This window comes from Polyodon spathula, chromosome 1, assembly GCF_017654505.1.
Source record: "Polyodon spathula isolate WHYD16114869_AA chromosome 1, ASM1765450v1, whole genome shotgun sequence".
Taxonomy (NCBI): Eukaryota; Metazoa; Chordata; class Actinopteri; order Acipenseriformes; family Polyodontidae; genus Polyodon; species Polyodon spathula.
The window spans coordinates 94,362,360-94,384,291 of record NC_054534.1 but is presented as its reverse complement, the minus strand read 5'-3'; the positions used below and the strand labels follow the sequence as shown (position 1 = coordinate 94,384,291).

At 40.9% G+C, this 21,932-nt stretch overlaps 1 protein-coding gene across 3 annotated transcripts; it reads left to right on the top strand.

Moving 5' to 3' along the window:
- Positions 1-3,370: 3,370 nt before the first annotated feature.
- On the top strand, positions 3,371-21,254 carry LOC121324571 (ADP-ribosyl cyclase/cyclic ADP-ribose hydrolase 2-like). 3 transcript variants are annotated; one of them, XM_041266643.1, is made up of 9 exons: positions 3,371-3,490; positions 5,607-5,728; positions 6,938-7,067; positions 12,129-12,264; positions 13,038-13,120; positions 13,625-13,701; positions 18,570-18,662; positions 20,889-20,975; positions 21,168-21,254. In XM_041266643.1, the coding sequence occupies exons 2-9, from the start codon at positions 5,628-5,630 to the stop codon at positions 21,229-21,231; spliced, it is 771 nt and encodes a 256-aa protein (XP_041122577.1). In that variant the 5' UTR covers positions 3,371-3,490; positions 5,607-5,627; the 3' UTR covers positions 21,232-21,254. The 3 variants fall into 3 exon arrangements, with proteins under 3 accessions (XP_041122577.1, XP_041122567.1, XP_041122560.1); XM_041266633.1 differs by lacking the exon at positions 3,371-3,490 and adding an exon at positions 5,224-5,439; XM_041266626.1 differs by lacking the exon at positions 3,371-3,490 and having other exon boundaries at positions 5,454-5,728.
- Positions 21,255-21,932: the final 678 nt, after the last annotated feature.

The following is a 21,932-nucleotide window of genomic DNA, read 5'->3' as shown; positions in this document are numbered from 1 at the left end:
GGCTATTATGGCTCCTGAACCCAGCCCAGCTCCAACTCTAACTCTAACTCTGGGTCTGGCCGTTGAACGGAGCCATCTATTCAGACAAGGTTTGCCAGATGCAGTGGTAGAAACACTACAGTCTAATAGGGCGCCGAGCACTAGAGCCCAGTACTCATACAAATGGAAAGTTTTCCAAGACTGGTGCCTTGCCGTAGGTCACGATCCTGTGACTTGCCCGATTGAGACAATATTAACCTTCTTACAACACTTGTTTGATGCAGGAAAATCAGCTTGCACTTTGAAGGTATACCTGGCAGCAATATCAGTGTGCCATGACAAAACTGACTCAGTGTCCCCTGGGGCACATTTCCTGGCGGTGCAATTTCTTAAAGGGGCTCGGAGGCTGCATCCTGACAAGAAAAGAATGGCCCCCATGTTGGATCTAGAACTCGTACTGCGGGCCCTTATGGGTCCTCCATTTGAGCCCATGGTGTCAGTGGAACTGCGCCTTGTTTCTTTGCAAGTGGCATTTTTAATAGCCATTATGTCTGCCAGACAAATAAGTGAGCTCCACGTGCTGTATATTGATGACACATGTATGGTTTTCACTGGGAATGACTCATGGATAACATTAAGAGAGAAAAGAACCTCAACAGGCACAAGCCTGGAGTTAAATGGCCAAGAGCTTGTGAGAAAAGTGTGTGGGACACAGTAAACACAGATTTCTGTTTCACTTTGGAAAGGTTAAATGGAACAGTTGAAAAGAAGCTGGAGGAAGCTGGTAGTCAATGAGTTGCAAAAGCAGGAGGAGAGGATCGGGTGTATAAAGGCCATTTCCCAGGCCAAGCAGGGAGAATGGATGAGAAGGGAGAGTGTGGAACAACGCAAGATCGGCTAGCAAGACCTGTGGACAATGGAACAGAGCAGGATCGGTTTCCTCATCAGATCAGCATATGATGTTCTCCCATCACCACAGAACCTAAACCTCTGGGTGGGTTAGGATCCCTCATGTCCATTGTGTTCATCACCTGCAACATTAAGGCACATTTTGACAGGATGTAAGGTGGGTCTTAGCCAAAGATGGTTTACTTGGCGCCATGACCAGGTGCTGCGATGTTTGGCCTTAGCATTGGAAGACAAGAGTAACCAGACCAATAAGTTGCCACCAGTTCCATCAAAGCATTACACATAAAAAACAATATTTCTCTGTCCAGGAGAGCAACCACCAAGAAAAGGTGTTAAAACCAAGCCTCGCCCAAGACAACTGGAAGCTGCTAGAGACAGGAAGATTCTGGGAGATGTTGGTCAACGGCTTATTTTTCCACCTGAGATTGCCACCACCAACTTTCGACCAGACATTGTCTTGTGGTCTGGATCAGCACGCCTTGTTCATCTGGTAGAGTTAACAGTGCCATGGGAAGATGCTGTGGATGAGGAGTATGAGAGGAAGAAACTTCGGTATCCTCAACTAGCTGCTGAAGCAGAAGAGCGAGAAAGGAGTGTCTGAGTTTACCCAATTGAGGTGGGTTGTCTAGGATTTGTGGCACACTCTACAACCCGGTTTTTCAGAGACTTCAAGTTCAGTGGCCAAGAGTTGCATTGCACAATGAAGAACTTATCTGAAGCAGCAGAAAGGAGCATCAACTGGCTGTGGTTGAGACGGAAAGATTCTGGATGGGGATCTTTCCTTCATGGCGCCTCCTTGGATGAGTTATGCAATGCTGCTACATGGACAGGTAGTCAGACATTTGTGCAATTTTACAGCCTTGATGTTACAAACCGAACGAGACCCTCTCTGGACTCTAGAGTGTTGCAGGCGGCATGCCCTTAGGCGTCATGTGGTCTCTGAGGCTATCGTCAGGGAGCTGTACTGTCAGTAATCTGGAGCCACGACAGCTTTGGTACAGCTTTCCCATTTGGTAATGGTTGTCATTCAAATTGAAAAGGAACGTTAGGTTATTACCATAACCCTGGTTCCCTGAAAAGAGAATGACAACCATTACCCTTTGAGGTCGTGTCCCCAACTGACCTCTGTTTTCGAAAGAAAATGGCGATGTGCTACTGTGAGGACATCCCTCTTCAACAGGAGGTGGGGGGGGACTTCCCCCTCACAGCAAGTATCTGATACGGCAGCTTTTCTATATATGCTCAGTGATTGACGGTCAGAGAGGCTCTTTCCCATTCGGTAATGGTTGTCATTCTCTTTTCAGGGAACCAGGGTTAAGGTAATAACGTAACGTTTTTAATATGTTCAAATAAAAGCTATTGCTTTTATTAAGAATTCCTTTGTGTTGTGGACTTAATTGAAACGGGAGTTGCTGTCTTTATTTCTTCTTCGTCGGGATTTCTCACTGGAGGAGACTTCTAATATATATATATATATATATATATATATATATATATATATATATATATATATATATATATATATATAAATATATATATAATAGTCACAGGAAGCCTTGGTATAGAGCTTGTGTGCTATAAATCACTGGAACCCTTTGCAAGGCAGATCTCAGTTGCTAGGGTGAGTGGTTCTTCATTGGACCCAGATTCGGTTACAATAAGTCTGCCCACTGATGATGTGCAAGAGAGAAAAGGTTGGGGACCAAGTGGTATGAAAAGTGGGGAATTCTGGCCCACCCCTGCATTTTGGATGAAGGGCTTGCCTCCTAAAATTACTCCTTCTGAACAACATGAAATGTATCAAGGGAACAGTTATAGAGACAGGACTACTGTCCATGGTACAGAACTAACTCTGAACCGAGCAGTTGAAAACAATCCTTTTCTAATGTGTGGGTGTGATAAGTGCAAAAGGGATGTCATTTTCACACTTAAATGTGGACCCACAAAATGTAAGGAGAATTGAATGCGTGGGCTGTGAAAGTGGTCATCCAGAGACATGGGCTCATTTGGGAAAGTTAGAATGTGAGGAGGGTGTTCCTGGCAAACGTGTACAAGTGTCTTGCAGGTATCAAGTGAAGACCCTGGTTGCCCACACCTGCGATGCATAGGCCTGTTGTGGTGTTTGCAGAAGCAGTCCGAGCTGAGCCTGGCGCAAAGTTTGAATCCTGTTGGAAACGGGCTGAGTTATTAGACATGAATTGGATGATTTAAACTGGCCTGTATTGATTGAAGTAATATGATATTCGCTTTGTCAATAATTATAGTAATAATGTATATGATATGTTCCTTTCAAAATGATCTGTATACTCAGTATAAAACAGATAGGAGTTGTGCAGCAGTTGTGTGCAGTCTATGAAAGCACCTGCTGGAAGGAGTCAAACTTGGCAGGCTGTTATCAAAAGGCCTAGCATATTCCAGTTTTGTGAGAAAAAGTAGCCAGTTGCTTTCGCTACTTAACTTTCATTTCGCTTGGATAACAGAAGGTAGGAGTATTAGAAAATGCTTACGGCAATGCCTCATATTAATCAACACCAAAAATTGGCAAAAGGCTAAGATGCCTTAAAATCTACTTCAACTGGATTTTGAATGAACAGAGAAAAAGGTAAAACTTAGTTCAGTCAGTTTAAAACTATTACATCCTAACATGTTAACAATAGATGAAAATAAATGGACATTTCATTAAAGGCTTGAATGATTTAATAACAGATCAACAGAGTAAAATAATATTAGCATTTCTAGGAGCAACTTGTTATACTGAAGTATCTGAATTAGAAATACATGTTATAAAACTCATTTAAAGTTAAGCTGTTATACAAATAACATTATTATTGTTGTTGAAAGAACATATTACAGTTAAAAACTAAAGAAGTTCAGACCTAACTGACATTGTCAGAATATTGTAATAATTGTAAATATTGTTTAAAGAACATAAAACCAGCATAAATAATATTGCTGCAAATTATGAACAGGTTACAATGATTTGAATTAAGAAAACTGAACAAGGGTTAACGTTAGAAAAAAGCTTGTCTATGTGCCTTTGTTATTAGTGCACATACACTCTTGGAAGCCGGTCAGACTATTGCACGTGGAAGCCTGTAACCTTGAAAGAAGCAGGCATCTGGGGTAACTAAACACAGAGGTATTAAAAATTAACAAAAAGAAAAAAAAAATAACCCTTTCTAGACAGAACAAATGTTTTAAACTTTAAAAACTATGTTACTCCTATATGATTTTATTGCAACTAAGCACAGAGGTTTTGAAAAAGTATTTTGATCTAATAAGAAGCAAAATATTTAAACTGATGTTTTTGCTTGTTCAAGTCTCTACTATAATACAAATAGACTAAAGGTTTCTGGCAAAAGCCCTTCAGCTATTTAAAAATAGTTTTAAACAGCTGAAGAAGGGCTTCTGCCCAAAACATCCTAAAAATAAAGTATTTTTAAATCTTTTAATCCTTTTGTGTACATTTTTTAAAAACGTTTTCTTTCACATGCCTTCAATTTTGTACACTGCAGTGTGTGTGTGTGTGGTGTGTGTATATATATATATATATATATCATAATGTCAATGTTAGTACATGACACGTAAACATAAACACACCCACACATATAATATATATATAAAAATATATATATAATATATATATATATAATATATCTATATATATATATATATATATATAATTGATATATATATATACAGCACTTGTCTGATATCGGAGTTTAGATTTCAATGAGCCTCTATTTAAAAGTTTTAGACAGCAAAAAGTAAACAAACCAGATTGTAGGCGAGCACGCATACTGATTTCTATGCTAAAGCCATCTGGGACAAAAACACACTGTGCTGCCATACAGCGAGCCAGAATCTCATTGGAAAGAAAAAAGGCAAGCAAGTCATTCTGAAACACCTAGATTAAACCGTACCCAACTTCCTGAAAATGTGGTGTAGTGATTGTTATACAGATTGTATATATTATATATGTTTTGTGGAATGTAATGAACGAGAAGCAAAGCAGTGAGTTTTTCCCCTTCATTTTACAACGTTAAATTTCAGTTTTCGTTTGTTTGTTCAGATACAAAAAGGCACAAGTAAACCTCATGCTATTACTTTATGAAAACGTGTCTATGTGAAGAAATGGCAATGGCAAGGAATTAAAAAAAATAAAAAAATAAAAATGCAGGGTCAACTTCATGTCATCTACAAACTGCGACATGCCTGGAGGTGTTAGCAGTAAGATCTTCTTTAAGTTAACGCCCCCAATGATGCAGTCTGCGCCCCCCTTTGAAGGGTGCAACCACCAGTTTGAGAACCACTGATCTAGTGAATCATGACAGGGTAGGTTATCACGCGCATTTGCATAGGCTAGGGCCTGTTCTAATGTTAATTACAATCTAAAAGTCATGAGAAGACAGGCACTTTGAATGACTTCATTCCAAAACATAAAAGTGTGAAAGCCTAAAACTACCAACAGGTGTTATTTGTTTGTTCAGACTTTATGTCCAATGGCATTGGTGCAGATAACAGGCTTTAAACTCAAGGACAGCTGAAGCAGTAAGTTCAGAAGTTCTGTGGCATGAGTTTCATTTCATTTGGTTCTCTTCCGTGCTCTGAAAGCTTGTCTTTGTGAGGAAGTCGATATGAAAGCTTTATTTTCTGTTTTGTTGTTCTGGTTTTTACATGTTCTTCCTATCCTTTCTTTGCTTATCCCTGTCATCCAGAATGCTGAAGCAGAAACAGGCATGGAGAAGCAGTGGCAAGGAGATGGCACAACACTCAGTCTGGAAGAAATTATCATTGGAAGGTGCTACAATTACATCAGAGTGGTGAACCCCAGTGTAGGGTAAGTGTGATCTCGGGTGATTTTAGAATCTACAGTAGGCTCTAAAAGTGTATGGTATTTATGTAATTGACATTTCTGTCACCTAACCTTTGTTACAGTAGCAATAAAAGATTGTGTTTAGACTTTCTGGCCACCTGTTCATGGTGCTTTTCATGGTTTTGCTATTTGGGTAACTTTCAATTGGAGTGCCATTTCAGTTGCATTTATTGCTTTTTTGAAAATATTTGTGTAATTGTTATTTATTGCGTATAGTCAATAAATAAAAAAACTAACAAAAAAAAACTACAATAACCAATTTCAACCTTTACCCAAGTACTAATTTCAGGCATGGTATAATATTATCAACACTGCCCCAACTTTCACCATTCTTATATTATATTTGTTGTAATTTGTGTCTTCAAGTATACAGAGGTGCTGTCTTTCTGCCAGTATCTTTCATTGGGATTTAAATTCCTGTTATCTTGTATTCACACAACTCGATACAGTTGGATAAGCCAACATTACTAAAGGTCTATTGACTGAATTGTAACACAAGCCTGTCGGTGTGCCAAATGACTAATTCTGCTGAAGTCAGAGACAGAGCAAATGCAGAACATATCTGGTTGCTTTTTATCGAAATCAAGACCTTTTAAAAGGAAAGACCAACATACTTATCATATAATAACTATAACTATAGGACCAATAATTAAAAAAAAAACACACACACACACAATCACATATAGGACCAGCTACAATGACAGAATCTTCTGTTGAATTATTGTGAAAAGTGTTTAACACATTTACTGTATTGCACAGTAAAACCCATTAATTAAGACGTCAAAAAAGACTGTGTTCATCAATAACCTGACAAAACGAATTAAAACACAGAAGTATTTTACAAATATACCTGTTTTGGTGGTGAACAATAGTGTTCCTTAATCACATTTCTTTTCAGTCAGTACAGTACAGTCTACTATAATGTACATGAACAGCATATTGTAATAACTGAAAACAGTAGAAAGCTGCAAACATACACATACACTGTATGCTACAGTATAATGTGCTGCTTTATACAGTATTCAATATTAATAGAGTAAAACAATTTGAATGATAATAGCCAAAGATATCAGGAGCTTGTCCCCAGTGACACCTCTTATACTCCAGCTGAGACATTAATGATAATAAGTAGAAGATGACATTAACAGGAGTAAAATTGATTATTGATTTCAGTGAGAAGAACTGTTCTCAGATCTGGGAGGCTTTCAGGGATGCTTTTATCTTCAAGAACCCTTGCAAGGTGTTTCCTAAGGACTATGAGCCTTTTATCAGACTAACTGTTCACGATGTTCCAGTTAACAAGGTAGGGTAAAGACTTTTCTCCTGTCACTTTTATTATGACTTGCACGACTTCTCTCAGGCCTCTTAACCCTAGTGTAGATGATAGTGTTTTCAAAAATTGCATTTGTATATTCTTTTGCCAAAATTAAAAAAAAAAAAAAAAACTTTTTACAGTTTCATTTAATTGGTTGCACAATTTGACACTGGGGGCAAATGCATTTCCAATTGTGAAAAAAAAATAAATAAATTGGTGAGGACCTCCACAGATTATCTTGGGGTACATGGTCCATCTTTTAGTCTTTCCATCCATACTGCATGTCACACTTAAGGTTTTACGTTTCAAGAGAGGCACTTACTCAGTTGTGATGACACTTAGTCTGGACATACTTTAGTATAAACTATTGAGATTATCAGAATCTAGAGGTTATGAAGGCATTTGTCCATCTCTGTATCTGTCAAACTTACTGTGCTGCATGTGAATACAGTGGTTATACGTCATGGTAATCTGATTTTTGTTTAATAAACATATATTGATTTGCATGTGTGACAAGGGACGAATGTCACTGACAGTTTATATATTATATAATAAGACAATATATATATATATATATATATATATATATATATATATATATATATATATATATATATATATATATATATATAATTTCTGTAACCCTTTTATGCCTGTGACAGGCTGGCGAGTGGTGACGTCAGGCCAGATGCAGGAACAGAATAAACAAATAGGCAATGCAGCAGTTCAAAGATGCGGCGTGCGCCGTTTATTTAAATAAAAAAATAAAATAAAACATTTAAACAGAAAACACTGCTCACAGAGCAAAAATAAAGGTTTTAAATAAAACAAATCACAAACACAAAATAAGAACTAAAACTAAGATCAGGCTGGGCAACCGCCTTCACTGATCCTTATGATTATTATTTTAAATTTCTCTCTCTTCTCTCGCTCTCGTTCCTCCTCTCGAATACCTACCACAACTGCAGAGCGCTGCAGGCTTTTCTGCAGGTGACCATTTCCCAATTAGCAATAAATTAAACAATTAATTAAGAGGGAGATGGCCACCTTCTGCGCAAGGTTTTTAATTGTGGATGGGACTTCCCATTCACGGTATAAAAGACAAAAACAAAACAAACGCAGCTACGCCGTCATAAATACAATAACACAACCCACGGCGTTCGCGAGAGTTACATACATGATAAACACAAATAAATAAATCATAAACATAAAAACACAAAATAAACTGCACAGGGGCAGAGGAGAAAACTCCATTCTAACTTAATAACTGTACAGGGCTACTCACCCTGTTACATAACACCCCCCCCCCCCCCCCTTGCAATACACACACATGGCTCCAACAGCCACCTCCCCCCTCAGTCTCAAAGTCCCAGAAGGGAAGTCTGGAATAATCCATGGGAGTGGCTATGGTGGGAGGTCCTTCTCCCCCCATGTCTTCCTGACTGGAAGCTCCTTCTTCCGGGGTTCCAGCCAGACTGTAGTAGGGGGAACTGGTCTCCTGACCTTCCCCCTCTCTGTGGTCCGCAGTGTCCTCTGGTGGGCCTCCGGCCATGCTGTCGTAGGAGGACCTCCCCTCCCTTCTTTGTAGCCAGCAGCCCCCTTTCCTGAGGCGCCGGCCCCAGTGTTTCCTGCGGTCCTGCAGGACTAGCAGCGACCCCAGGCGAAGAAGAGCAGACAGCGACCCCAGGCGAAGCAGAGCTGACAGCTACCCCAGGCAAAGCAAAGTAGACAGCTACCCCAGGCAAAGCAAAGTAGACAGCTACCCCAGACGAAGCAGAGCAGGCAGCGACCCCAGGCGAAGCAGAGCTGACAGCTACCCCAGGCAAAGCAAAGTAGACAGCTACCCCAGGCAAAGCAAAGTAGACAGCTACCCCAGACGAAGCAGAGCAGGCAGCGACCCCAGGCGAAGCAGAGCCGGCAGCGACCCCAGGCGAAGCAGAGCCGGCAGCGACCCCAGGTGAAGCAGAGCTGACAGCTACCCCAGGCGATGCAGAGCTGACAGCTACCCCAGGCGAAGCAGAGCAGGCAGCGTCCCCAGGTGAAGCAGAGCAGGCAGCGTCCCCAGGCGATGCAGAACCCTCAGCGACCCCAGACGAAGCAGAGCCGACAGCAACCCTAAGAGAAGATAAAGAGACATAGGCAACCCCAGGCGATGCGGAGCAGCAGGCAGTCCCAGACGATGCGGACCAGCAAGCATCCTTGGGCGGTGCACGGCAGGCATCCTTGGGCGGTGCACGGCAGGCATCCTTGGGCGGTGCACGGCTAGTATCCCCGGGGGATGGCGAACTGGCATACCCAGGTGATGGCCAACTGGCATCCCCAGGCAATGCGCGACATGGTAGCAGCGGGCCCTCGGGAGGCGACGGCAGGAGAGGAGCCAGGACTAGTGGTGGTGCTAGGGGTGGCCCTTTTTGCGGCCGCTGCAACCCGGCAGTTTTCCCACGTGGTCCCCTCAGCAACATATGCAGGGGCTGCTGAGGTCCGGCAGCATCCTGCCCCAGTCCCTCCAATAATGAAGAGAGAAGCAGCTCCTGCTGCTCTCCTTCTGGCGGGGGTGGAGTCAGAGGCAGCTCCTGCTGCTCTGCTCCAGGTGGTGATGGTGGTGGATGCAGAGGCAGCTCCTGCTGCTCTGTTCCCCGTGAAGACGGCAGGGTCTCCTCCCCTTCTGGTGGCAAAGGTGGCAGGGGCTCTTCACCTTCTGGCAATGAAGGCGACAGGGACTCTTCCCCTTCTGTCGGTGAGTTCAGCAGGGGCTCCTCCCCTTCTGGCGGCAGGGGCTCCTCCCCTTATGGCGGTGAAGGCGGCAAGGGCTCCTCCCCTTCTAGCTGCAGTGGGGGAACCAGCAGCCATACTCCCTCTGCTGGTGGAGGTGGGAGAGGCACGTAGTCCTTCCACGGCGATGGAGGTGGAACCAGCAGGTATTCTCCCTCTGCTGGTGGGGCTGGAGGCAGAGATAGCTTCTGCTCCTCTCTTCGTGATTGTGGGGTGGTGAAGAAAGTGACGGTGCAGCCAGCAGGTCTCTTCCTTTTGCTTGCAGAGGTGGGACCAGCAGACTCTCTCTCTGCTTGTAGGGGTGCGCCCTCTACTGGCAGAGGTGGAGGCAGAGGCATCTCCTGCTCCTCTCCTTGTGCTGGGGGTGATAGTGGTGGCAGTGATGGAAGTGAAGGTGGTACGATCAGCAGGCCTCTTCCCTCTGCTGGTGGGGGTGACGCCAGCAGGCATGCTCCCTCTGCTGGTGGAGGTAGGAGCAACAGGCAGTCCTCCCACGGCGATGGAGCCACCACCAGCAGGTATTCGCCTTCTGTTGGTGGAGGTGGGAGGGGTAAGCAGTCCTTCCAGTACGACGGAGGCTGAACCAGCAGGTATTCTCCCTCTGCTGGTGGGTACCTGGGCTGTGGACGTTCGGCCTTCCCGTTCTTGGGTTGTGGATGCACTGACTCCCCCTTCTTGGGCTGTGAATGCAACGACTCCCCCCTCTTGGGCTGTGGACATTCGGGCTACTCCCACTCAGGCATCTGAGCTCCTCCCCTCTTGGTGGAGGTGGCAGAACATGCAGGTATTCTTCCTCTGCTGGTGCTACAGAGGTAGAACTCCTATGTCACCCCTATGGTGTTGAGGAAGGCTACCCAGCTGCTCTCCTCCAGTGGCTGTGGTGGAACCAGCAGGCAATCTTTCTCTGCTGGGCACGCTTGGGCTGTGGCTGTTCGGGATCCGCTCTCTTGGGCGTTGGTTGGGTCTCTCATCAAGAACCACTCTGCCACATCCCCAACCAGGCCCTTCAGCACATGGGGGCCCCTTCCGCCCTCCTTTCTTCCTGATCTGCTGCTCAGTTCAGGGGTCCAGACCGAGCTGGATCCCGGGTCCACCAGCTCTTCTGCTGCTGTGGTTGCTGCAGCTGCTGCTTCACCTTCCCCTTTCCTCTTCTTCCTCCTACCTTTCCTCTTCCTCCTCCCATCTTTTTTCCACAATAATAATAGAAACAAAAAAAAAAAATATTGCAGCACCTTCTCTCTGGCCTGAGTCGGAGGCTGTGGTTTATCTTACTGCTGACATCACGTGTGACAGGCTGGCGAGTGGTGACGTCAGGCCAGATGCAGGAACAGTAAAAACAAATAGGCAGTACAGTAGTTCAAAGATGCGCTGTGCGTCATTTATTTAAATACAAAAATGAAATAAAACATTTAAACAGAAAACACTGCTCACAGAGTGAAAATAAAGGTTTTAAATAAAACAAATCACAAACACAAAATAAGAACTAAAACTAAGACTGATCACTGATCCTTATGATTATTAACCCGTTCTAAATAAATAACTGTACAGGGCTGCTCGCCCTGTTACAATGCCTTACATAGTTTTTTAAACAGCTGAGAAAAAGTCGTTTTGGACATATAAAAAAAATAATAATTCAATCAAAAATATATTTAAGCTCCATTGCTTTATAAGAGCGAAAAATAGCTATCATACATGTACATCTTCCATATGTCCCCATATAAAGAGTAGCAGAGTTTTCTAGCTGTCCCCATGTGAAATCATGAAAGGGTTATTCAAAGTTTAAAATATTTATATATATATATATATATATAATATATATATATATATATAATATATATATATATATATAGATATAATATATATATATATATAAATATATGTGATAATTTTGTACATTTAAATCACATTACTGTTTAACCAAGTTCTATTAAGGCTCTTAAAACAGAAAAGCATTCAAAACTGTATAATATAAAATAAAGAAATGTCTGTGGTAACACCATTTGTATATATGCAAATTTTTGTCGCTTTACTGGATTGGATGCAATGCAAAATGAAATGTTTGCAGTACTTCGCCGTTCTATTACAAGATCGAAATCCTAATACAATTATTTGGCGTTTTGCTAATGCAGTGGCAGGTTTGCTGTTGGCCTGGGTAATCATAATCACACATTAGAAAGTGGAGATGTACTGTATCATTTAACAGAATCCACTCCTCTACAATAAGAACACTTTTGGTAAACCAATAAATATGTAGCATTTGTTACCTGTTGTTTTTAGTCATTATTCTGGGAGAACAGTCAGCTGCTCGTGAACAGGTACGCCGACAGCACAAAAAGGATGATGCCTCTCGATGGAACTCTGATGGGCTGGTTGGCTAACGGGCTGGCCTGGTGTGGACATCCTGGAGGCACAGGTCATATTGAAATCATTACAGCAATGCAGAAATCTATTTTAATTATCTAAACCATGCCAGATCTAAATACTGCTGTGTTTTCACTTTAGTTTTGCTTGTATTTACTCCTATAGGTGATTTAATGACCCTCTTCAGACTTTCCTAAATACAATATAAGGAGATCTGCGAGAGTAGGGTTTGCACATTTCTGGTTAGAAATGCTCACAGCTGTTTAAATCAATAAAAAAAGATAAATGTGACAAAGATTTTTTATTTTTTTTGTATTTTACACAACAACCACAAAGCCAAGTTGATTTTATAAACATGTGCTGCCGATAATGTTATTTTAAAAACATACTCAAAAAACATATAGTTTTGCCACACTGTATTTATTTATTTAGTTATTTATTTATTTAATACATGTTTAATGGAATGAAGTGTAATAATTATGAAACAGTTGACTTTAACAAAAAGGAAAGAGACTCAGAGATTTATGAACTGCAGTGAAAAGCGCTGGATGCACTCTTTAAAAAAAAAAAAAAAAAAAAAACATGAATAACAAACAAAAGGGCACAAGGGCCAAAATAAAGGTTTAACAAAACACCACAAAACTTGTCGACTCCTCTACTCCCTCTCCACAACCACAGGCTTTCTGCCTGCTTTATGCAGATGGACACTCCCCAGTTAGCACCAATCTGCACTAACTAGAGAGTGGCCACACCTGTGGTTGCTGGCAGAAGCTTTAACCCTGTCTCTGCCATAGTGCATAACAGCTAAAGGAAATACATTTACAGGTATGAATTACAAGTCATGCCCCACCACTGATGAATGTGAGCACAACCCAGTTGAATCTTTCTGGAGGATTGCATCAGAAGAAGTGAGTGAATATATTAGAACTCATGTACTATCACTATTTTTTTTCTTTTACAGCAGCATGTTAATGTTTTGCAATAAAAGCATATTTTTGAAACATGACTGAAATTTTGAATACATATTTTTGATAACCAATTAAATGTGCCATTTTGAATCTTAAATCCTTTGAAAACATTTAATTTCTGTAGGAGGATAGTTAGTTACTATATACATATTTAACTCTTTTTTTTTTGTAATTAAGGACATGGCAAATATTGAAATCTTTAACAATAAGTAGTTTGTATCTAGCAGAACATAAATACAGAACAAGGAAAAAATTCCGGGGGTACATATTATGAGGAAACCAGTTTTAGGCAATACCAGAAGAAACCAGAACATTTACAAAAATTGCCTTTTGGTCATCAAAAGTTGAAAATTGTTTTAAAAAACAAAATACGCAGAAATGACATCGCAAAAAGCATACTTATTCTACTGTATTACTTGTTTTTCCCTTGATTTTGTTTTACAGTATGCAAAACTGGCTGCAGGGGTAATGCATGTGATGCTAAATGGCTCTGTTTCAGACGGGGCGTATCCTGTAAATGGGTAAGAGTACACAATGCTGGGGGCTCCTGAGCGGCGCATCCGGTAAAGGCGTTCAGTGTGGAGGATGAACTCTATAGCCTGGACGTTGCCGGTTTGGGTCCAGACTATTTCATTCCCGTCCGTGGACGGTAGCTCTCACAATTGGCCGAGCCCCTGGGGGGGGGGGGGGGGGGGGGGGGGGGGGGGGGGGGGCTGGCTTAGGTTGGCCAGAGTGCCATCGGCTCACCGTGCACCAGCGCCCTCTTTGGTCTGGCTGGGCGCCTGTGGGATTGCTTGTAAACTCCCCAGAGCTGCGTTGTCCTCCGACGCTGTAGCTCTGAGATGGTTGTATGGTGAGCCTGCAGTGTATACAGAAGCGGACACTACATACTGAAATCACATACATATACTACACACTGTAAACACATATACTACACAGCGAATTCGCATAAACTACACAGTGAAATCACATACACTACACAGTGATCATATACCTTACTGTTGTGGGGGTCTTTAGTAACTGAGCAACACCAACCTCTATACGACAAAGACTTGAAGAAAAACACACCAGTTTGTAGAAAAATGGGGAATGGGGAACTTATGCATCATGGTGCATAGAAATATGTACCACAGCAGCACAACAGACAGTCCGGTCTACTTTAGTTCAGCTTACAGAAACCAGCAGCTCAAGGCACCATAACTCTCTCTCTCTTTCTCTCTCTCTCTCTGGAAGACATATTGCCTTCCTTTTATAAGTCCTAACCCCCCCACAGGTTATACCTTTAATCATTTAAAAAGGTAGTGTCCCAATATAAAGTTCTAACCCCCCCCCCCCCCTTTATCATGATGACCCATAAACAAGGTACACATACGTCCAAAAGATAATAACAAAACAATACACTAGCTCCCACAATGTATGCATATATCCAATACACAATATTTAATATGGCCAATATAAATAATGAGGGACCAGCTCCCAAATAGACTGTGCAATATTAACATTCACCACTAGAGGTCCCTACTTGTATATGGCAGTACTTTTGGCACACCAGTTTATTTATGTTTTTGATTTTTAGCTTTATTTTAACAACAAGCTTGCATTTTTTAAAACTAAATGCACTTATATATTGAGGGCTATATGTGAGGGTTCGCCATCACACAGTGAAACTGCACATACTAATTAAAAAAAAAAGATTTATTTCTTTATTTTCATTTTTTTTTTTTTTTTTTTTTTTTTTTTAAACAGCAGACACACAAGCACAGACACGTTGCGGCTGTTGTCTTCCTTGGTGTGTATTCAAACAAAATTAATAACATTTGTATCTAGCTTTTGGTGATTATTACCATTAGTTAATTCATTCATTCTTAAAAGGAAAGTACACAACAGTTGTTTCTCAATAACTTATTTTACAATTAATCATTTTGCAGCAATACAATTACAGAAATGAAACCAATGACAGTTCCTCATTTAACCCTCCTGCAGATTCAGTTTGCAGCCTGTGTATCTGTTTCACTTTGTTTTGTAACAGTGTTTCATCATTATCACCACCCCTCCTTGGATTCTTAACCAATTCAATACCCAAGACTCTAAGTGTGCATATGTCATGTCCCGTTTGGTTAAAATGTCTTTCTACTAATGATTTAGGGTCACGATCCCTTATAACACTTTTGTGTTCACAGAGACCAGCAATGCTACAGTTTAGCGCTCACACACATTTTATTTACATTTACAAACATTTTACAAACACACCCAAAATAAAACTCTACAACTCAGCACCCTCACCATTACTCTTCTCTAACACCTGATTACCCTTTAAATACACCTGTGGCTGGATCCTAATTAACCATTTGATTATTTATTCCAGCCACTCTCCACCTGTTTTTGCAAGGAGGAATTTAACCCCTTCCCTGCCACCCAATACTCCCCCCACCACCACCGTTTTCAGATTTCACTGTGTAGTCTATGAGATTTCAGTATGTAGTGTATGAGATTTCACTGTGTAGTCTATGAGATTTCACTATGTAGTGTATGAGATTTCAATGTGTACCACATGCAGTTTCAGTGTGTAATGTATGAGGTGTCAGTTTGATTTATGTCCCGAACGGCACCCCATACCTTTTTGTTGCCATGAGGGTCTTGTAGAGTTCACAAATGAGAAGTTAACAAAAAAAAAAGAGACAGTCAACAAAATGTAAATAATAAGTATTTCATATCTAATAAATATTATAAATAATATTCAAAGGCAGTGTAATAATGTCTAAAATGACCCTCCAGGTTTCATGTTTCTCAAGAAATAATGTTTTTGAAAGAAATTAGAAGTCATTAAAACCAAGATAGTGTACAGAAAGAAATTTAATATGGTTATTCTACAAAATACACTTTTTCTTAAAACAAAAAAACAATACTTTAAATTTACTCAAATGCAAATGTGTGTAATCACACCATGAGAAGACTACATATTCAAAAAACTAAAAACAAAACATGAATGTATTCGTAATGAAGTATACATCCAGAAAGTACCTAAAGCTACCCTTGCTCGTTAGCTAGGCCTTTACCAACTGGAAAACCAGACTTTTTCAAAATCGGGCCACCACTCAACTATTTCCATTATTCAGAGTTCAGAGAAACAACATGACACTTTGAATTGAACAGGCATTTCAGTTCCTTTATATGAAGGAGCCATCACCAGTTTATTGTTCATTGCACCTACTGCTTTCTTGGAAATTTATTTAGGTTTCTGTTCCAGTAACTGGAATATTTTATACAGGCTTTAGTTGCTGGTAAACTCACCATACACACATATACACTTCATATAATACAGGTAGATTACCTACACTGCACTTACACTGTACTTATACTTATTATTATTTAATAAACAAAATGATGCGATTGGAAAAATAACTTTATTAAATGCAAGTTTTAAATGTATAGAATCCACTTTACATTTAAAATGGAAAAAAGGGCTGTGGAATAACAGTCTTATGCTAAGTACATCGTTTCTTTACTTGCTGCAACTAGCCTCTCATGAAAGACTGAGATGCTATCCTTATAAAAGAAAGGTGTAGTAATACCAGTCACCTTTATTGGTACCAAGGTCCTTACCAGTCATCTGGTTCATACCAGAATTGGTACCAGTGACCCGGTTTGGTCCGGTTTGACACCAAGACCATTACCAATGCTCGATTTTTGTGTACTATACACAACAGCTTTCAGCACCAGTCCATTAAATGTCTGTTCTATTGTCTGCATTCATTGCACAGTTGAAATATTTTTTCGACCTTGCACCCTGCCTGGGTTTCACCCTTGTGCAAGAAAAACATTCCAGCAGAGGATAAGCATGACAGGTGCATCCACTGTCTGGGAAGGGAGCATGCTGAGGGAGCAGTTAAAGACTGCAGCTGTTGTGCTAGCCTGCTGTTCCTGGGACCGATCTGCATCTTTGATGCCAGCCCAACATGATTTGCCCCTTTTATCTCCTGCAGTGCAGTCAACAGTAGTATAGTGGAGCCAAGAAATGAGCTGCTAATGATTAGGACTAAGGGTCTGCGCTCCTCTAAATCCTAAACTGGATCAGAGAGCTCCCCCTCTCCTCTGCTGTAGAAGGCATTCTGGTATTGATCCGGTTGAAGGAGAAGAAGCTTTTTGAAGCTATGAACCAGCAGCAGTCCCTTTAGACAGAGCTGCTGCGAGGCCCTCAATTGTCTAGGTCCCCGGGTTTACGCATCACGGTTTTTACGCATCATCACCTGACCCACAACCAAGCGTCGTCAGGGGTGTCATGTCCTTAGTGCATTGGAGGGCATGTGAACTGCGCCTTGACTAGATCTTCCCGTCCAGGTACTATTCGGGGTGGGGGGCTTAGTCTAGAAGAATGTCTTGGTGAACCCAGTAAGCCCCCCCCCCCCCAGGCTCAGTCTCGTTTACCACGGCCCTGCAGGTGCCGTGGGCCACAAAAAATGAACCTAAAAACTCTGTATTTAGTAGGGTGCCCGCTGCTGTGTGTTAGTGTTCGCCTCCATACTTTTACCAGGTTCTACCAACTGAATGTCGGAGATCAGCAGAACCCTGTTTTGGGGACCAGAGTGTTAAAATCAGCTACTCTTTCTGCTTTTTAAAACATTATTATTAGACCTGGTGTAGTTAGCCATGCACCCTTTTGGACTTTTGGTGTTAAATGCTGAGGTTACTCAGTGTAACCTTGCAGCATATATGCTGCATAAGGGTCCTTCCTCGCTGTACTGTGGACTCTATGCATGGATCCTCTTCGGTCCTCGGCCAGAATGGTCAAGACAGTTTTCTTCCTTTTTAGCACATCTGCCGGTGCTGCAAGTCCTTCACTTGCGACGGCTTAGGTATTGTATCCCATTTGGTAATGGCTACATTTCATACTTGAAAGGGAATGTTAGGTTATTATCATAACCTTGGTTCCGTCAAATAGAAATGTAGCTATTACCCTTCAAGGTCGCTGCGTTTACTCCAACACAACAGGTCTGAAGAGAAAATGACGCTGAGCCTTATGCGTCATTCGTATTTATCTCCTGGGAACAGAGACGATGTCTAACACATACAGGGCTCTTAAAGGAGCAGCTTTGTCATAAGTGCTCAGCTAATTCAGGCTATAAGAGGTTATATCCCATTTGGCAATGGTTACATTTCTATTTCAGGGAACCAGGGTTATGATAATAACCCAACGTTTTCCTAAGCTCTAATCATGCAATAGTATGAGGAAACACATGTCTTACTTGAAATGGGAAATTCCTTCCTTGTAGATTTGCTGTAAATGCACAGTCTCAGGGAATCTGCAGTAGATTTTGTTATAGCCATCTATTACCCTTGAGATCACCAAAGCATTACTGTATATTTAACCTGCTTTTTTTCATTCTTACAGCTTTTTTGCAAAGTTTGAACTTACAAATTTAATAAGAGACAACATTTTGAATATACAAATCTGGGTTATGGATGAAATTGAAGGTCCAGATAAGTAAGTGTTATATTGTGAAAATGTATACTGCATATTCCAGGGCCAGGTTACAATGAACATTTTGTCTACTTGCATTGAGTATTAACTAATATTAAATTTCACACATGTCAATAAATGTAGTTGTTGGTGCAATATTTTTTTGTGAATGTGACCTAGCTCAACCGTGGCATTACATTTGGGAGATTAAAGGTAAAACTGTAACAGTCCAGCAACAGTTAAAAACCGCAAATGTCTACCGTATCAGCTACAACCTACAGTTGTGGTGGTGCTTATTGTTTTTGACTTTTGTTTTGTGATCTCTCCCCTCTTTGATCTTGTTCAAAGGACTTGGCTGGCTAGTGACTGCCCCTGTGTGTATTTTGTGTTGTATGTTGTGTGTTAATGTTGGTGTATAGTCATTGGTACACGGAATATAAACGGGTCTGTGTAACACGAGTGTTTAAAATAATCGAGTAACTAATCAAGTCTTGGTACAGCTGCATAAAAGTAGCATGTTTTCACTCACTCGGGGATGTGTGTTCGGTGAGTGGAGAACGGGATTGGAGACGGAGGTAATAATATTAAGTAAAATATCAGCTCACCGCGTCCGTTTTGTTTGTCTGTTTATTTTGGCTACCAGTGCTGTGTCCTGTGTCTTGTTTGTCTTTGCAACCTTTTATTTTCTGCCTGTCTGTGCACTATTAAATGCTGAGCAAGACCATTCACTCAGGTCCACCAAACTCTACCTCTCTTTTTGTTTATTTCCTGGTTTCTGTTTCTGGTCTGACATCCCCCACTCCGGCCGTCTTTGTGACACGTGGTGTCGGCAGTGAGATTACCAGCGACTCCTAGACGCAGACCATAAACATGAATGACAGAGAGGTGGAGTTTGGTGGAGCTGAGTGAATGGTCTCGCTCAGCATTTAATAGTGCACAGACAAACAGAAAATAAAAGGTTGCAAGACAAACAAAAACACAGGACAGAGCACTGGTAGCCAAAATAAACAGATAAACAAAACGGGCTAACACTAAACAAAACACGGTGAGCTTTATATATTACTTTTATTATTATTATTATTATTATTATTATATTATTATTATTATTATTATTATTATTACCTCCATCTCCAATCCTGTTCTCCACTCACCAAAACACAACCCCTAGTGAGTGAAAACATGTTGCTTTTATGCAGCTGTACCGAGACTCGATTGCTAATAAATCATTCAATTGGAGTCGCGGTACAACTGCATGTGAATTAATAAAGTGCAATTCCCCATGCTCACATATTATTACTTTTTACTTGCACATGAAGTGCTGTGCAATCCTCGTGCCTAAATACAAATATACATTTTAAACACTTGTGTTACACAGACCCATTTATATCCTGTGTACTAATGACTACACACCAACATTAACACACAACATACAACACAAAATAAACACGAGGCGGGCACTTTGCCACAGTGCTACAGTATGTATTGTAGCTAGTGCTGTAGTGAGGTGTTAATATGACATTGTCAGCAGAATTACTTATCCATAACAACCAATAACTGATCAACTACAGTATAATAAGACCATTTTGCATTATATTTTTTATAGTAGGTTTTGAAAGCAATAATGTTATCATTTGGAGTGAGGCCAAACTTCCTTTCCGTCATCTCAGAAGGCTTTACTATCACTATAATACATAATATTACAATTAACAGATTTTATATTAATGTACAATGTATTACTGTTCCTCTCTTATCAACAAAATATGGTAACGCCACTATGTCTTTTTTTTAAAATTATAATTCTTTTGAAAGTGCATCCAGTACATGCACAATAGATCCACTTTAATAACAGATCTAGAGTGGAGAATGACATTTCTTTTAAATGGTAGTTTATTGTTTCACTTCCCCTGTGTATGTTGATGTTGGGGGTTGCATCTGGGGCAATGCTAATAGTAGGAAAGGGTTAAGCATCAGTGAGCTACACCAGTGGGAGGGGCGTAGAATGAGGGTGCAATGAACACAAAGAGAAATGACACCTGGCAAGGCAATGGGATTATTTCAAATGTAACACCTTGACTTTAGCTCAGTTTTCCTATTAAATATCACACTCCATTATCTTAGCGGGCAGACATATCTGCTCAGATTCCTCAAAACAGTTAAATACAGTCTATACAATATCCTTTCAACCTGTTATACAGAAGGTTATTGATTTTGCATTAGTTGCACCTAACCTTTTTTTGTTTTCAATTTTAGCGAATCTTGTGGGACAAAAACAATAAAACTCCTGGAAACCACCTTACAGGAAGATGGATTTAAGTACACCTGTACTGATAACTATAAGTAAGTTTTGATCCTATTAACACTTTTGTTATTTGTTTTCTTGCCTGTGTCATAAAGCTTCATATGATATTACAATTTGACTGACGTGCAGCAAGTATATGCAATCTTGTATATTACAGAGGGTGTATATATTTCTTTTACAATGTCTGTTTCATGTGTAATTTATTTATTGAAATGCATTTTCAATTACAGGCCTGTGCGGCTCTTACAGTGTGTGGATTTCCCTGCTCACCACGACTGTCTCTGTGCTCAGTAAGAATTAAAGCAATTTGAAATCTATTACTGTGTATTTGTCCTTTTCTTGCCTTCTTCTGTTTCATTGCATTAGAAATGGGATCACTAGATCACTGTTATATGACAGGAATGAAGATGCTGAGCGAGATTCAGCAACCTCATGATTTCATTTGATTTAGAGGCACTTTTGTTACATGTGTTGCCCCTGCAGTTTATGCAAGATTGCAGAGTACGTACTGTATTTAAAAGTTTGGATTCAATGATCAAGTTTGGACAATTCCTCACTTCCTGAAAGATTTAACAGAAAAATGTCTTACAGCGCTGGTGCTTTTGAGAGGCTCTCATTGCCCTGCTCATCCATTCTGATACCTCTACTTTTAAGCCTGCCTACTTGCCTCAGTCTACTCCCGATATCAACATTCCCCCAGCCCAAACTCCTCAGCCTGGTTCGGATTCTCGTGATCCTTTCCCAAACTCCTCAGGTTCTACCAAAGCCATTTGCAAAGCAGACATCTTTCAAGCCCTACAATCCCTCCAAACAATTGTTGCTAGTTTAGGTCATTGTCTTTCCTCCCTGGGGAACAGTCATAAATCAGCCTCTCCACAGTTTTGATTCTCATCCTGTGTTTCTCATTTTCTCTGCTGCTGCTGCCATTCAATCCTCTACTCCAGCTCAGTTTCCCATGTTTTCCTCTGCACCCAGACCATCTACCAGTGCTCTTC

Coding starts and splice junctions, on each gene's coding strand:
- LOC121324571 (XM_041266626.1), top strand. CDS start 5,526: ATGAAAGCTTTATTTTCTGTTTTGTTGTTCTGGTTTTTACATGTTCTT. Junction 13,702..18,569: donor GGGGCGTATCCTGTAAATGG/GTAAGAGTACAC, acceptor TCATTCTTACAG/CTTTTTTGCAAAGTTTGAAC. Junction 20,976..21,167: donor ACCTGTACTGATAACTATAA/GTAAGTTTTGAT, acceptor TTTCAATTACAG/GCCTGTGCGGCTCTTACAGT.